Here is a 17,270-nt window from a genome sequence, read left to right as displayed (position 1 = left end):
GCCAGCGGCTCTCGAGGACCGGAGTTGCCTACCCCTGGTTTAGGATAAATGTCTACCAAGTTTGCACAAAAAATGGTGCAGTTTTGCACATTTTATTTTTCTGGCGTAATAGTTCAAGCTCTTTCATGTTGGCTGGGGTTTTAGCTGCATACTGCAGTCTTCAAGTCTTGCCCCAGATTTTCTATTGAACTCCGGTCTGAGCTTTCACTGGGCTACGTGAGGTCATTCACATTCTCCTTGCTGAGCTACTCCATTGTTGCTTTTGTTTTGTGCTTAGGATCATTGTCCTGCTGAAAGATGAATCTTCTCCCCAGTAGCGTTCCTTGGTCAGCTTCCCCCCCCCCCCCCCACCCCCACCTCCTGCATTGCTCATACCTATCTTGGGGTGCTGGGAGCGGCTGTCAGCTCCATCCATTCCCTGCTCCCTCTGCTCCAGAACAGGAAGTAACTTCAGAGGGAGCAGGGAACCTGCGGAGCCGACAGCCATGCGGCTGCTCCCTGCACACCCCCTCCCCCGCAGTGTGCACCCACACCGCCCCGCCCTCGGTACTCCGCTACTTCTCCCCAGTCCCAGATCTATGCCAGACTCAAATAGATGTTCCTCTAGGATCTGACTGTACTTTGGCTTCACAAGCCTCTCTGTCTTTGCTGCCGTAGAGCATCCCCACAACCTAAAGCTGCACCTCTGTGCTTTACTGTAGGGTGGTGTAAGCAGGACAATGTCACTTAATACTGAAACCTAAAAGTTCTACTTTGCACTCATCAGAACACAAAACCTTCTTTCCTCCATGTGCAGTGTCCCTTTAACGTTTCTTTGGAAATGCTCTGTGGCTAGGGTTACCATATGGCTCCAGAAAAAGGAGGACGGATTGAGCCAGCCGGGTTTTACTTCCATTGCTTTCCATTGAAAGCAATGGAAGTAAAACCCGGCTGGCTCAATTACTTCCATTGAAAGCAATGGAAGTAAAACCTGGCTGGCTCAATCCGTCCTCCTTTTTCTGGAGCCATATGGTAACCCTATCTGTGGCACTCTTATCAGGCTTATTTTTGAAAGAGAAGACGCCCATCTTTCGACACAAATCGGAAGATGGGCGTCCTTCTCATAGGTTCGCCCCACTCGACATAATCGAAAATCAATTTTGGGCATCCCTAACTGCTTTCCGTCGCGGGGACGACCAAAGTTCACGTGGGCGTGTCGGAAGCATAGCGAAGGCGGGACTGCAGGGTGTACATGGGCACCCTCGGCCGATAATGGAAATAAGAAGGGCATCTCTGATGAGCACTTGGCCAACTTTACTTGCAACCAAGCCTCAAAAAGGTGCCCGAACTGACCAGACAACCGCCGGAGGGAATCGGGGATGACCTCCCCTTACTCCTTCAGTTTGCCAGCCTCTATGCCAGCCTCAAATGTCATACCCAGCTCCATGATAGCAGTATGCAGGTCCCTGGAGCAGTTTTAGTGGGTGCAGTGCACTTCAAGCAGGCGGACCCAGGCCCATCCCCCCCCCCCACCTGTTACACTTGTGGTGGTAAATGTGAGTCCTTCAAAACCCACCAGAACCCCCCCCCCTTCACCCCTTAGGGCTGTGGTAGTGTTGTACAGTTGTGGGAAGTGGGGTTTGGGGTTCGTGGGGGGGGGGGGGGGTTGGGGGGCTCAGCACACAAGGTAAGGGAGCTATGCACCTGGGAGCAATTTCTGAAATTAACTGCAATGCCCCCTAGGGTGCCCGGTTGGTGTCCTGGCATGTGAGGGGGACCAGTGCACTACGAATGCTGGCTCCTCCCACAACAAAATGGCTTGGATTTGGTCGTTTCTGAGATGGGCGTCCTCGGTTTCCATTATCCCTGAAAACCAGGGACGACCATCTCTAAGGTTGACCTAAATGTTGAGATTTGGGCATCCCCAACCGTATTATCAAAACGAAAAATGGACGCCCATCTTGTTTCGATAATATGGGTTTCCCTGCCCCTTTGCGAGGATGTCCTGTGAGGACGCCCTCAGGAAAATTTGGGCACCCCATTCAATTATGCCCCTCCATGTGTCTTATCTTCAGCAGTGGCTTCCATTCCTTCACTCTTCTATCGAGGCCATGTGTGCAGAGTAACCTTGAAATTGGTGAATAGTCCAAATGTTTTCCCAGTCTCAGTCAGAAACCTCTGGTTCTTTTAGAGTAATCTTAGGTTTCACAGTAACCTTCCTCGTGGTTACTAATTTCCCAAAATCTGTACCTTCTGTTCTTCAGTAGCCCATTGTCAGCCAAGTTAAACCTTTGCTTCAAATTTGTTTCATGTAAAAGAAATAGCTTAATTTCTTCATCCAGGAAACTACAGATCAGCTCAATTTCTGTGATGGGACACAGTGGCCTCTCTAACTCATGGGACTTGGTAAGGAAATTTTGGGAATTTGAGTTAATTAGGTTTCACTATGACATAGACTGAGAAGATTTATACACTCCAAGACTTTCTGGTTTCTCATTGTTAATTATTTTTGAACAATTTCTATAAGTCTTTCAAGTTGAAAGTGTAGCACATGTGTAGATCAGGGACATAAACTCCAACTTTAATGCATTTTGATTTTGTGTTTTTTAAATCTACAAAGGTGTGAAGACTTTTACAAGGCACTAGAGAGGCAGTTCGAAAAGACCTACCTAAAGTGCTCAGTCTACACCAGAAGCCACATATAAGACCCAGACCTAACCGTACACTGTAGCAGATGTATGAATAATACACAGAAAGCAGGCATTTTCCAGTGCAAGTTTTAGAACAAGTGGTTATGGAAAGGTAATGTGAGTAAATATTTTTCCACAGAAAGGGTGACAAATGCATGGAGCAGCCTTCCATGGGAGGTGTGGAGGCCAAACCAGTAATGGACTTCCAGGAAGCCTGGGGTAAGGACAGAGGATCCTTGATGCTTAGGTATGGGGTAGAGCTCGGAGTTGGGCAGCAGGAACAGGCTGTTACTATGTATCTATCAGGGTTATAATCGTCTCTTATTTCCATAACATTCCAGCCTATCTGAAATCGCCCAGAGGCAGTGACCACGCCTGTATGTACAATCAGGCATGTGCCACTGATAGCTGGTGGTCTTTTTTTCTTCTTATTATTGATGTTGAAAACGGTTCTTACATTAGAAGTATCATATCACAAATTTCTGTTATATCACAAATTGAACAACCCCCCCCCCCCCCCCCCCCCCCCCCCCCCCCATGAACAATTCTCTTATATTGTCCCATTCTATTCCTTAAGTAGCACTGATTGATTTGGTGAACCGACTGAATGCAGGGTCGGTGCTAGGGACTCTGGCACCCTCTTGCAAACTATCAGTCGGCTCAACCCCCACCCCCTTCCCGTTCCAGTATCTCCTTTCTCTCTTCTCCTTCCCGCTTTCTCCCACCTGCCTCCTTTTTCCAAGCTGATTGATTGTGACTGAATAGATAGGGATAGGCTGGAGTGTAAATTTTAAGGGGCTTTGACGTTAGCTCCAGAACTTAGTACAAGAACAGTGCTGGGCAGACTTCTATGGTCTATGTCCTGAGAATGGCAAGGACAAATCAAACTCGAGTATACATATAAAGTATCAAATACCATGTAAAATGAGTTTATCTTGTTGGGCAGACTGGATGGACCATAAGCTCTTTATTTGCCGTCATGTTACTATGTTACTCTTTGGGGTTCTACATGGAATGTTGCTACTAATTGGGATTCCAGAATCTTGTAACTCTTTAGGATTCCAGAATCTTCAGAACTTTTAGTACAAGAACAGGGCTGGGCAGACTTCTACGGTCTGTGCCCTGAGAAAGGCAAGGACAAATCAAACTCGGGTAGACATATAAAGTATCACATACCATGTAAATGAGTTTATCTTGTTGGGCAGACTGGATGGACCGTAAGGTCTTTATCTGCCGTCATTTACTATGTTACTGTGCAATTCCCTTTTTTCAGTACTCCCCAGCCCCCTCCATATCCCATCCCTCTCCCACCCCTTGTCAATACCTTGCCATTTTGGTCCATTGCTAATACTGGCATTCTTTATAGATGTTGCTTAAATATGCTCCCATTCTGCTGAAGCCTTCCAAGTTCGAGACGAGGTATCTGTGAGGTTTAACCAAGGGGGTCATTCCCATTTCACATGTAGCTGGTCCCCTGGTTCCTATCCTGGTGGGAGGAGTTTGTGACAGTGGGAGACCACACCTGACCTTCTGAGGGGTGGGGGAAGATTTGCTTTAGGGTCTTAGTGCATGCCCTACATGGGCACCAGAGTCTCACACTGTCATCTACTCGCCCAAAGGAGCTAAATTCAAGTTCTGGTTTTGACTGTATATATATATTTTTTAAATTCTGTATCAGGCGACTAAACATTAACTAATCTGTTACCTTCACAGACACAAAAACAGGGACATTGAGATATTTTTGTCTCTCTTGTTCTTGGTTTATTTTTTATTTTTATTTTTTTTTAAATTGTTTATTTATATTTTCATCTTAATAACACACCAATGTTTATACATTAAGATGTATAGATTTAGAATATAACTCCAAGTATTTATATTACAAACAAAGTCTTATCATATTTGTCCACAACAAGGGGGAACCAAGAGTAGGAAATTTTAACTAATACAGCTTAAAAAATGACACATATCAAAACTGAACTAGAAGGACTTTGATATCCTGCAGCCTAGACAGTAGAACTAAGTGGGAGCAGCCATCACAGACGGGTCACGTATAGCCTCCTTAGCTAAAAGAAAATCTTTTAATTTAATAGGACAGAAAAAAAGGTAATCTATAGCATCTAATGAGATCATACATCTATATGGATATCTAAGGATAAATGTTCCACCCAGGGAAAGGATTCTTGGCCTCAATGCCAATAGCTCCCTTCTCCTGGTTTGAGTCTCTTTAGCTAAATCTGGAAAAATGCGTATTTTCCCGCCCATAAAATTAACATTCATTTTCCTGAAATAAGAACGTAGAATTAAAGTCTTATCTGACTCCAAGGCAAACGTTGTAAGTAATGTTGCTCGATCTGAAATCTCAGAATGTTCTAGAAAATCAGTCAAATTATCTTGCGGAGGTTCTGAATTTGTAGGCATAAATTTTTTTATATATTGCATTTTTGACACCAAAGGGTGACTTTCAACAGGAATGTCCAGAACTTCCAAAAAATACTTTTTCAATAGTTCAGCTGGAGTAAGAAATGATGAAATCAGAAAATTAAGTATTCTGAGATTATGCCATCTAATTTGATTTTCTATATATTCCAGTTTCTTTGCCTGGTTTAAACCAAAATACTCAAAAAAAAAAAAAAAAAAAAAAAAAAAACCCCAAAAACAGGATAGATAGAAATAAACAATGCAAATCACGTAACAGTCCTGAATACTAACATGCCACAAAATGCATTTTAGTGAAAGGAGAGCCCTTCACCTGCTGAAACAGCTTGTTTTTCTGAGATCTTTTCTGCCTTTTCAGGTGAAGAGGGGCACCTACATGTGGGTACAGTGGATTTGTGGTGGGTTTTGGAGGGCTCACATTTATCACCACAAGTGTAACAGGTTGTGGGGTAGATGGGCCTGGGTCCGCCTACCTGAAGTGCACTGCACCAACTAAAACTGCTGCAGGAACCTGCATACTGCTGTGATGGACCTGAGTATGACATTTGAGGTTGGCATAGAGCCTGGCACAAAATATTTTTAAACTATTTTTTTTTAGGGTGGGAGGGGGTTAGTGACCACTGGGGGCGTAAGGGGAGGTCATCTCTGATTCCCTCCGGTGGTCATCTGGTGAGTTTGGGCACCTTTTTGTGGCTTGGTATTAACAAAAAAAGGACCAAGGAAAGTCGTCCAAGTGCTCGTCACGGTCGCCCTTTTTTTTTCGACTATGAGTCGAAGAAACCCATGTGTTAGGCACACCCAAGTCCTGGCTTCGCTATGTCTCCGACACGCCCCCGTGAACTTTGGTCGTCCCCGCAACGGAAAGCAGTTGGTGACGCCCAAAATCGGCTTTCGTTCATGCCGATTTGGGCGACCCTGGGAGAAGGATACCCATCTTCCAATTTGTGTCGAAAGATGGGCGTCCTTCTCTTTCGAAAATAAGCCTGATTGTCTCTTCCATATCAAAATCTTTTGGATCCTTAGACAGCAGCACTTTTCTTCGCTACTCGTTTTCCTCTGGCAGGCAGCTCCTCCTGGAATGCGCAAAATAGTTCACTAATACTGTTCTCTCTCTAGGATTTTTTAATCGCACAGAGATCCGCATAGAAGTCCACAATATGGAGTCTCCGACTAGATCTCGCCTCATTAATGTTTGGGCATTGTTCTGGGACTCATTGACACCGATTGCACGTAGTCGAATTTTCAATTAATCTAAAGGTCCTTGAGGGGGGAATGTGATGGAATCCCGTATGTGATTTTGTTATGCTAATCCACATGCTCTGTTACAGGACACACCGGGAGTTGTGGGTGGTTTTTTTTTTGGGGGGGGGGGGGGGGGGGGGGGTTTAATCATTTCTCTGACCTCATGTGCAACTTTCTTTAAATTAGTCCCCTTATTTCTAACTCCTCTTACTCTCTTACCTATCGATATGCTCCATCTTTGCTGTCTATTAAAATGTTCTATTACGTATTGTGTTGACATTGTAATTAGTATACTATCAGGCTTATTTTCGAAAGTAATCGTGGGCATCTTCCGACATAAATTGGGAGATGGCCGGCGATCTCTCAAAAGCAGCAAAATTGGTATAATCGAAAGCTGATTTTTTTGACAGCATCGCTGCTTTCCTGTCGCCAAGCCAGCGAAAGTTCAAGGGGGCGTGTCAGTGGTGTAGCGAAGGCGGGCATGGGCATGGCTACCAGATGGCTGGCTTTCGCAGATAATGGAAAAAAAAGTGGCGTTAATCAGTATTTCGCCGGGTTTACTTGGTCCTTTTATTTTCAAGACCAAGCCTCAAAAAGGTGCCCCCAACTCACCAGATGACCACAGGAGGGAATGGGGGATGACCTCCCCATACCCCCCCCCCCAGTGGTCACCAACCCCCTCCCACACTAATAAAAATAAAAACCTTTTTTGCCAGCCTGTATGCCAGCCTCAAATGTCATACCCAGCTCACTGACAGCAGTATGCAAGTCCCTGGAGCAGTTTTTAATGGGTGCAGTGCATTTCAGGCAGGCAGACCCAGGCCCAACCCCCCCCCCCTACCTGTTACACTTGTGGTGCTAAGTGTTGAGCCCTCCAAACCCCCCCCAAAACCCACTGTACCCACATGTAGGTGCCCCCTTCATCCATAAGGACTATGGTAGTGGTGTAAAGTTATGGGGATTGGGTTTTGGGGGGGGGATTTGGGAGGGGTAAGGGAGTTATGCACCTGGGAGGTATTTGTATATTTTTTAAACATTTTTAAAAGTGCCCCCAGGGTGCCCGGTTGGTGTCCTGGCATGTCAGGGGGACCAGTGCACTACAAATGCTGGCTCCTCCCACGATTTCGCCGGGTTTGAGATGCCGGCATTTTTTTCCATTATCGCTGAAAAACAAAACCGGCCATCTGAAACCCGGTGAACTCTGGGATTTGGCCGGGCTAAACTGTATTATCGAAAAAAAAGATGGCTGGCCATCTTTTTCGAAAATACGGTTCCGGTCAGCTGTTGCGCCGCCGCCAAAATAGATCGCCGGCGATCTATTTCGCTGGCGACGTTCGATTATGCCCCTCCACGCCATACTTTGTATTGTTATTTGAATATTTTTACTGCTGTAATTGTCTATTGCTTATGTTTGATTTATTCTTACTGTGCATCGCCATCGCCTTGAGTGAATTCTTTCAAAAAGGCAGTAAATAAATCCTAATCCTAATACGCAGTCTCCCAACATTGTTCTAGGCATCTATATAAGAAGCAGTTCTCCTCCTGGGACCTCTTCCCTCCGAGCACTCATAGCCTTAGATGAAAGAACTCATTTCACATCCTCTACCCCAACTGACTCCAGCTTACCACTGATCATAGGACTCCAGAAGTCCCCTCCTATGTTTTGGGTTGGGGGGGGGGGTGTCAAAAGATGGAAAACACCACCACCTCTGTGCTCGTCCTTTGACAATGACTTACTAATCCAGAATCCAGGACCAGCAACCTCAGGAGGTCCATACACCCTATTGGCAGAAAGGAGGCAAAGATGGATTTCCCTCCTAAACCTCTTACTTTATAATTTTAGTGAGATCAATAACACCTCCTGTGGCGCCATCTTAGTGGGGGAAAGCCAGCTGAAAAAAAATCACTCCCAGCTAGGGCAAGTGGTACCCTTACAGAAGAACAGCAGAGCATCTCAACATTTGAATTTTACAAGATGTCAACATTTTAGACACCAAGAGCGTATGTAAATGACCACAATGCTGGCATATGCGTGCTCTACACATAACATGCATACTTTTCACCATGGGTAAATTAGATATAGGGTGATAGTTCTCACAACTGCCCCAACCCAATCCCTCCTTTTTCCAACAATACGGTAAACTATTGCTTGCTTCAAACACTGAGGCACCATTATAGAATAACATGTAACCAGAATATTGGAATTGTAATTTACCAGATGAGAAATATGACAACCATTTCTAGTTTCCGAAGAGCTTTGAAATTCAATTTATGTCCTAGAGCAAGTGCTGGTTGATTTTGCTTATTTTAATTTGTATGTGTTACTTTTGTATTTATTTATTTATTTTTAATTTTATTGATTTTATATTTATAAACCTTTTTGAATGGCTTTTACCAAGAGGAGGGTATATAAAGTTTTTAAAAATATATAAATGCAACGGTAAGGCATGCACGTGGGCAGAGGCTGGGCGGGGCACACAGTTACACATGTAAATTAGAGGATACTGCAATTTAAGTGCTTTTTTTATTTTATTTTTTAATTTTTTTAGTAATCTAGATGCGAGCATTTACACCAGCTCTATGATGGAAGTAAGTGGTCACATCTAAATTATATGTGTGTATTTGACTTGTTATACTAGTATTCTGTATTGGAAAGAAGGTGCCTACTTTCTTTTCTACAATAGGCTTCAGATTGGGTCTTACCTATCTGGAACAGTGTGCGGAGAGAGACAGCAATTTTCTGGCATTCTAGCAGTAAAAGGGACCCCTCGGCAGAGCTGGGTGATGTCAGGAAGGCAGAGCTTTAGAGCACTTGGCATTGTCTAAACCCACTCCCTAGTTTTTGCTCTGGGCCCCAGCATGTCTAACGTAACCCTGTGGATCAACGTGTTTTTTTTTCTTTGCTCAGAAGACCATGTTTAGACAGCTGTCTTTTAATCTCTCTTCTGTGTCAAATGGAAAAAAAAAGAAGCAGCACTACTGAGTTTATGTAAGAGTAGAGCACCTGGTTACCATGTGAGAAGTTAATGTGCTAGAAAATGCCAGGCTGTTTCTCTCTTCTTGGAAATGGAAGACAGTACAAAACTGGAAACCTTTTTTGAGTTCTACTTACCCTGAGATTGATGTAGAATGGCAGGGGCAGGGTATGTGCAACACTCTGTCCCTCTCTCTCAACTGTTCTTTCTCTAGTGATGACCCCTGTCATCCTCTCCACCCAGTCCCTGTCTCTGTACTAACCTCTAACCCAGGGGCGTATCTGTGTGGGGCCACAGGGGCCTGGGCCCCGCAGATTTCACCCTAGCCCTCCCCCGCTGCTGTTTCTTACTTTTGCGCCGAGGTCCGCTTCCTCCTGCACCTTTAAAAATATTTCTTCAGCTGGCGGGGGACCCCAACCCCCGCCCCCCCCCCCCCACAAATCTTCAAACACTGATCACATTGATTTAGGTGCCACTTCAATTTAATAAGTTATTTGTGCTTATAGTATGTCAAGCTGAGGAGGAAAGGAGAGGAAAGCCATTCTCTTGAAAAAAGCAGCATTGGACCCAGTGGAACCGTTTCCCAGTATTTCAATGAGATTTATGAGCTACTTATGTTTTCCTCTGCCTGCAGATCCCTGACCTTGCTTCCCTCTTTGCTGCACCAGCAGCTCTAGGACATGAAGAAATGTGCATGCTTCCTGGTCTCTTGCCCTCACATTTTCCTTTTATGGGCTGGTTAGACACACCATGGAGGCGGCAGTGGCAGTTTTGACCCACGTGGCCTAGAAAGAGTAGTGGCAGACAGCAGCTCATGTGGTCCAGAAAGATAGAGAGCAGTGGTAGTTGCTGCTGCTGCTCACTATCCCCGTGGCCCACAGCTACAGCTGCCACTATCCTTCTGGACCACGTGATCTGAAGCTGCGGCTCCTGCTCACTATCCCTGTGGCCCACAGCTACAGCTGCCACTACTCTCTATCCTTCTGGACCACGTGATCTGAAGCTGCAGCTGCTGCTCACTATCCCCGTGGCCCACAGCTACAGCTGCCACTACTCTCTATCCTTCTGGACCACGTGATGTGAAGCTGCAGCTGCTGCTCACTATCCCCGTGGCCCACAGCTACAGCTGCCACTACTCTCTATCCTTCTGGACCACGTGATCTGAAGCTGCAGCTGCTGCTCACTATCCCCGTGGCCCACAGCTACAGCTGCCACTACTCTCTATCCTTCTGGACCACGTGATCTGAAGCTGCAGCTCCTGCTCACTATCCCTGTGGTCCACAGCTACAGCTGCCACTACTTTCTATCCTTCTGGACCACGTGATCTGAAGCTGCAGCTGCTGCTCACTATCCCCGTGGCCCACAGCTACAGCTGCCACTACTCTCTATCCTTCTGGACCACATGATCTGAAGCTGCAGCTCCTGCTCACTATCCCTGTGGCCCACAGCTACAGCTGCCACTACTCTCTATCCTTCTGGACCACATGATCTGAAGCTGCAGCTCCTGCTCACTATCCCCGTGGCCCACAGCTACAGCTGCCACTACTCTCTATCCTTCTGGACCACGTGATCTGAAGCTGCAGCTGCTGCTCACTATCCCCGTGGCCCACAGCTACAGCTGCCACTACTCTCTATCCTTCTGGACCACATGATCTGAAGCTGCAGCTCCTGCTCACTATCCCCGTGGCCCACAGCTACAGCTGCCACTACTCTCTATCCTTCTGGACCACGTGATCTGAAGCTGCAGCTGCTGCTCACTATCCCCGTGGCCCACAGCTACAGCTGCCACTACTCTCTATCCTTCTGGACCACGTGATCTGAAGCTGCAGCTGCTGCTCACTATCCCTGTGGTCCACAGCTACAGCTGCCACTACTTTCTATCCTTCTGGACCACGTGATCTGAAGCTGCAGCTCCTGCTCACTATCCCCGTGGTCCACAGCTACAGCTGCCACTACTCTCTATCCTTCTGGACCACATGATCTGAAGCTGCAGCTCCTGCTCACTATCCCTGTGGCCCACAGCTACAGCTGCCACTACTCTCTATCCTTCTGGACCACATGATCTGAAGCTGCAGCTCCTGCTCACTATCCCCGTGGCCCACAGCTACAGCTGCCACTACTCTCTATCCTTCTGGACCACGTGATCTGAAGCTGCAGCTGCTGCTCACTATCCCCGTGGCCCACAGCTACAGCTGCCACTACTCTCTATCCTTCTGGACCACATGATCTGAAGCTGCAGCTCCTGCTCACTATCCCCGTGGCCCACAGCTACAGCTGCCACTACTCTCTATCCTTCTGGACCACGTGATGTGAAGCTGCAGCTGCTGCTCACTATCCCCGTGGCCCACAGCTACAGCTGCCACTACTCTCTATCCTTCTGGACCACGTGATCTGAAGCTGCAGCTGCTGCTCACTATCCCCGTGGCCCACAGCTACAGCTGCCACTACTCTCTATCCTTCTGGACCACGTGATCTGAAGCTGCAGCTGCTGCTCACTATCCCTGTGGTCCACAGCTACAGCTGCCACTACTTTCTATCCTTCTGGACCACGTGATCTGAAGCTGCAGCTCCTGCTCACTATCCCTGTGGTCCACAGCTACAGCTGCCACTACTCTCTATCCTTCTGGACCACATGATCTGAAGCTGCAGCTCCTGCTCACTATCCCTGTGGCCCATAGCTGTAACAGTTTCAGCTTGTATGGTCCAAAAAGATAGTGAGTAGTGGCAGTTGTGGCTGTGGGCCACGGAAATAATGAGCAGCAGTAGCAACTTCAGCTCATGTTCAGTCCCTCTCCCTCCAGATTTATCAAGCTTTCCAAAATCAATTGGGTTAAGTGCTGGTCGTGGGTTGGAAAGCCCCTTGTCTCACATGCTCTGTTACTGTCCAAATTTGAGGACCTGTTGGGAGCAAGTTTGGCAACAGATTCTGGATATGTTCTCGCTCCAGAACCCCTTAAATTATAAAATTGTTATTTGGACATAAATAGCCTTGGCCAATCAGCAAGCAAGAAGTTCTGATATTTTTATGGTCTTAACTATAAAAATGATTTTATCTACCTGGGAAGATAATACCAATTTATCTGTTTGCTCGGTGGGGAAAAGTTTCTGTTACGTGTAAGCACAAAGAAATAGCTGCAGAAAAGAGGAGACTTTCAGTTTATTTTTATCAAATCTGGCCTCCATTGGAGAGATTTTGTGTACCAGATACTGTAACTGTGTATTTTTTCATTTATGGTAAATTTGGTTATAGGGCTTTTCTAGCTTGATTTCAGTTTATGCGTTGTATTAATTTGTGACAGGACACTGCATATGTTTGGATGGATGTAAAGGTCAGTGGTTCAACCTGGTCCTGGAGGCACCCGAGCCAGCCACGTTTTCAGCATACCCACAATGAATATTCATGAGAGAGATTTGCATGCAGTGAAGGCAGTGCATGCAAATCTCTCTCATGAATATTCATTGTGGGTATCCAGAAAACCTGGCTGGCTCTGGTGCCTCCAGGACCAGGTTTGGGAACTACAATATTAAGCACCAAGAGTGTGGTTATGATTCCACCAGTTTATCTTTGTCTTTATCTATTTCTTGAATATTTTAACAATTCAATAAAAAAAGAATGAAATAAACTTCACAGCCCAAAAGGATAGAGAAGTGGCATCATGAGGAGATATTGAGAAGCAGCAGCTCCAGTTTATGTGGGCCTGGGCCTTTAAGCGACAGTTAATGCTGATGGTAATGGTGGCAGATTTAGGGGCTTCCGATTAGGTATCGCATACAGTTCAAGCTTCTCCTACTCACCTACAAATGCACTCGATCTGCAGCCCCTCCCTCCCTCTCTAGCCTCATCTCCCCTTACGTTCCTACCCGTAACCTCCGCTCTCAAGACAAATCCCTCCTCTCAGTACCCTTCTCCACCACCGCCAACTCCAGGCTCCGCCCTTTCTGCCTCGCCTCACCCCATGCTTGGAATAAACTCCCTGAGCCCATTCGCCAGGCCCCCTCCCTGCCCATCTTCAAATCCTTGCTCAAAGCCCACCTCTTCAATGTCGCCTTCAGCACCTAACCACCATACCTCTATTCAGGAAATCTAGACTGCCCCAACTTGACATTTCATCCTTTAGATTATAAGCTCCATTGAGCAGGGGCTGTCCTTCTTTGTTAAACTGTACAGCGCTGCGTAACCCTAGTAGCGCTCTAGAAATGTTAAGTAGTAGTAGTACTGAAGCAGAAAGCTATTGTGAGCAGAAGCGAGCTATTACCACCAGGTATACGTGCATGTAACCGGGGGACACAATGCACAAAGCGGTTCAGAGCAGAAGTTAATTTGTGCAGTACACATGGAGGGGCATAATCAAACGGGGTGCCCAAGTTTTCCTGAGGGCGTCCTCGCTGGACATCCTCGTGAAGGGGCGAGGAAACCCGTATTATCGAAACAAGATGGGCATCTATCTTTCATTTCGATAATACGGTCGGGGACACCCAAATCTCAACATTTAGGTCGACCTTAGAGATGGTCATCCTGGTTTTCAGTAATAATGGAAACCGAGGACACCCATCTCAGAAACGACCAAATCCAAGCCCTGTGGTTGTGGGAGGAGCCAGCATTCGTACTGCACTGGTCCCCCTCACATGCCAGAACACCAACTGGGCATCCTAGGAGGCACTACAGTGGACTTCAGAAATTGCTCCCAGGTGCATAGCTCCCTTACCTTCGGTGCTGAGCCTCCCCAACCCCCCTCCAAAAAAAACACTACCCACAACTGTACAATACCATAGCCCTAAGGGGTGAAGGGGGCTCCTACATGTGGGTACAGTTGGTTTGTGGTGGGTTTTAAAGGGCTCACATTTACCACCACAAGTGTAACAGGTAGGGGGGGGGGGGGGGGAATGGGCCTGGGTCCGCCTGCCTGAAGTGCACTGCAGTACCCACTAAAACTGCTCCAGGGATCTACATACTGCTGTCAGGGACCTAGGTAAGACATTTGAGGCTGGCACAAAATATTTTAAAAGTTGGGGGTTTTTTTTAGGGTGGGAAGGGGTTAGTGACCACTGGGGGAGTAAGGGGTGGTCATCTGGTCAGTTTGGGCACTTTTTTGAGGCTTGGTCACAAGAAAAAAATGGGCCAAGTAAAGTTGGCCAAGTGCTCATCAGCGATGCCCTTCTTTTTTCCATTATCGGCTGAGAATGCCTATGTCCCGCCTTCGCTATGCTTCCGACACGCCCCTGTTGTTCAGTTCCCTCTGCAGTTCTACATGACCCCTGGGCAAGTCACTTAACCCTCTGTTGACCCAGGTTCAGTACTAGTACAATGTACTACTTAGATTGTGAGTCCACTAGGGACAGGCCCAGTGCCTGTAAAATGAAATTGTAAACTGCTAAGCGATATATAAATACTTAAATGAATGAATGAATGAAGAAATGTATTGTGCACAGAACGTTATAGTACAGCTGTGTGCTGACGCTTTCATTTTGTTCGGACATGCACACAGTGAAGCTGCCCCCACTGCACAAACCTTGTGTGTATGTGTCTGGCAAGCCTCTTACAGATTACCGCTGAAGTTGTATACACACTTTGAATTTACCCATCATTAGCTTACTGTATCACACTAAATTCATGGTAAGAGTCATGCCTTTATCCATCAGCATGTGTCTTTCTGCACTGGCCTCTCGGTCATTGAATTGAATTGATTTTCAGATTTGAACTGTTTCTTTTTATGCTTCCTCCACAGGACTAATCAAGCTAATATTTCTTTATTATGGATATTTTGTTTGAACTCTTTTCAATTTTAGGGGTGGAACATTTGAGTTCATGTCAGAAAAAGATTTGTGTAGATATCATCGTGATCATCTGTCTTTCAAATCAGTGAAATCCATACAGAATGTAGAAATGTAGAAAAGGGGTGATGAGGGGATGGGACGACTTCACTATGAGGAAAGGCTGGAACGGCTTGGGCTGTTCAGCTTGGAGAGGAGACAGCTGGAGGGAGATATGATGGAGGTATATAGAGTGCTGAGTGGAACGGATGGGGTACGCAATGAGGCTGCAGAGTAGTAGATTTGAAACGAATCAGAGAAAATATTTCTTCACTCAACATTTAATTGGACTCTGGAATTTTTTGCTGGAGAATGTGGTAAAGGTGGTTGGCTTAGCGGGGTTTTAAAAAGGTTTGGATAGCTTCCTGAAAGAGAAGTCCATAAACCATTTGGGGAAAATCACTGCTTATTTCTGGGATAAGCAACATAAAATGTACTGTTTTGGAATCTTGCCAGGTACTTGTGACCTGGATTGGCCACTGTTGGAAACAGGATACTGGGCTTGATGGACCTTCGGTCTGTCCCAGTTTTGCAACACTTATGTACTTATGTACTTGGTCAGCAGGGATCCAAGAGGGCTGCAGTATCAGTTTCAGAATAAACCAGTAGTAATAAGAGAGGAGACAGTAGTGAAAAGTTGGGGAGAAGGTAGAGCAGGAGGAAGAGGCAGGGCTGACTTAGCTTTGTTTCCAAGATCTGAAGCTACAGCTTGTTAATGCAGTAAGACAGTACTTTTCAACCCAGTCCTTGAAGCACACCAAGCCACTCGGGTATTCAGGATCGCTCAATTAATATGCATGAGATAAATTTGCATGTATTGCCTCCTTGGTATGCAAGTCTATCTCATGCATATTCAGTGTGGATATCCTGAAAACACCCGAGTGACGGGGTGTCAGTGGCGAACCTAGGTCGGCTGCCACCCGGGTGCAGCGGCATCCGTCCCCCCCAGGGTGCAGCATGACACCCCCCACCCCCACCCCCGGGTGCATTCTTGGCTGCTGGGAGCAGCCGTGTGGCTGTCGGCTCCACTGGCTCCCTGCTCCCTCTGCCCCGGAACAGGAAGTAACCTGTTCCGGGGCAGAGGGAGCACGGAACCAGCGGAGCCGACAGGCGCGCGGCTTCTCTCTGCACCCTCCAGCAGCGTGCACCCGGGGCGGATCACCCCCACCGCCCTGCCCTTGGTATGCCACTGCTGGGTGTACCCTAAGGACTGAGTTGAGAAGCACTGCAGTAAGACCCAAAAGGTGGTGCTTTAACTTGCTGTGTCAAACAGTTTGTTACATACTATGGGGGTAGTTTTATAACAGGTCACAGGTTGGAAGTCCGATTAGGTGACCTATTTTGAAGTAATTTTGTAAAGACTGTCAGGTATCTATGTCTCTTTATAAAATACCAGCACAAAACAAGCTGAACTTCCATGTGAAATGCAGCTATGTACACGAGCTTGGGGAACAGCTGTAAATATATACAGCTGAAGTACATGTGCCTTTTACAATCGATGTGCCTTCCCTGTGATTTCACCTGCACGTTGGGCATGCCTGCCCTTGGGGTTGTATGAAAGTACATCTTTCACACGCTGGGTAATTTTTTATAAGAGGCATTTATGCATGAATAATCCTTTATGTCCTGTATGCATCCTATATGTCAGATAGATTAAGGAAGCTTTGCAAAACACATTGTTTCATAACGCAGCATTTTCTCCTCCTATCTTACAGATCCAGTGATAGACCTACCAGACACAGAGCGTGGTGACATGCACAGTCGGCAGGAGATGGACTGTGAAGAGAACTCTTATACTTACGGGGAGCTGGAGAATAGCAGTAACGCAAATGCACTGACTGAGCAGGCCATGAAGGAAATGGCCTACTAGAATGTATAGTAGCTATAAGGGAAAGCATTGGGGCGCAACACGGGGGGGGGGGGGGGGAGGGGGCAGAGAGCATAACACTGTCAGCAAAACAAGCTGCAGTTCAGGTTGGACCTCTAAATCCTGTTGTCTCTTCTGAATGTTGACTGTTGAGATGATTCGATGAAGGATACAGGGACGTTCGCAAGGCAGTGCTGGGCCCCTTTGCTTTCGCATAGGAAGGAGAAATGTACTGTGGGACTTGACTGCTGTTCCTCCGAACCCTGACCA

At 46.6% G+C, this 17,270-nt stretch overlaps 1 protein-coding gene across 3 annotated transcripts in view; it reads left to right on the top strand.

Annotated features, from left to right (window-relative positions):
- The window catches only part of ZNF710 (zinc finger protein 710), a 45,839-nt gene extending 28,807 nt beyond the window's left edge, over positions 1-17,032 (top strand). The window contains exons 4-5 of one of the 3 annotated variants that reach the window (XM_030190436.1): positions 2,809-2,916; positions 16,849-16,920. In XM_030190436.1, the coding sequence (XP_030046296.1) occupies positions 2,809-2,867 (59 nt within the window). In that variant the 3' untranslated portion in view covers positions 2,868-2,916; positions 16,849-16,920. Of the gene's footprint in view, positions 1-2,808; positions 2,917-16,848 lie in introns of all 3 variants that reach the window. The other 2 variants (XM_030190437.1, XM_030190435.1) reach the window with 2 other exon arrangements.
- The last annotated feature ends 238 nt before the right edge of the window (positions 17,033-17,270 follow it).

This window comes from Microcaecilia unicolor, chromosome 1 (assembly GCF_901765095.1).
Source record: "Microcaecilia unicolor chromosome 1, aMicUni1.1, whole genome shotgun sequence".
Lineage (NCBI taxonomy): Eukaryota > Metazoa > Chordata > Amphibia > Gymnophiona > Siphonopidae > Microcaecilia > Microcaecilia unicolor.
Note: the sequence above shows the minus strand (reverse complement) of the source record. Positions and strands in the feature narration are given on the sequence as shown.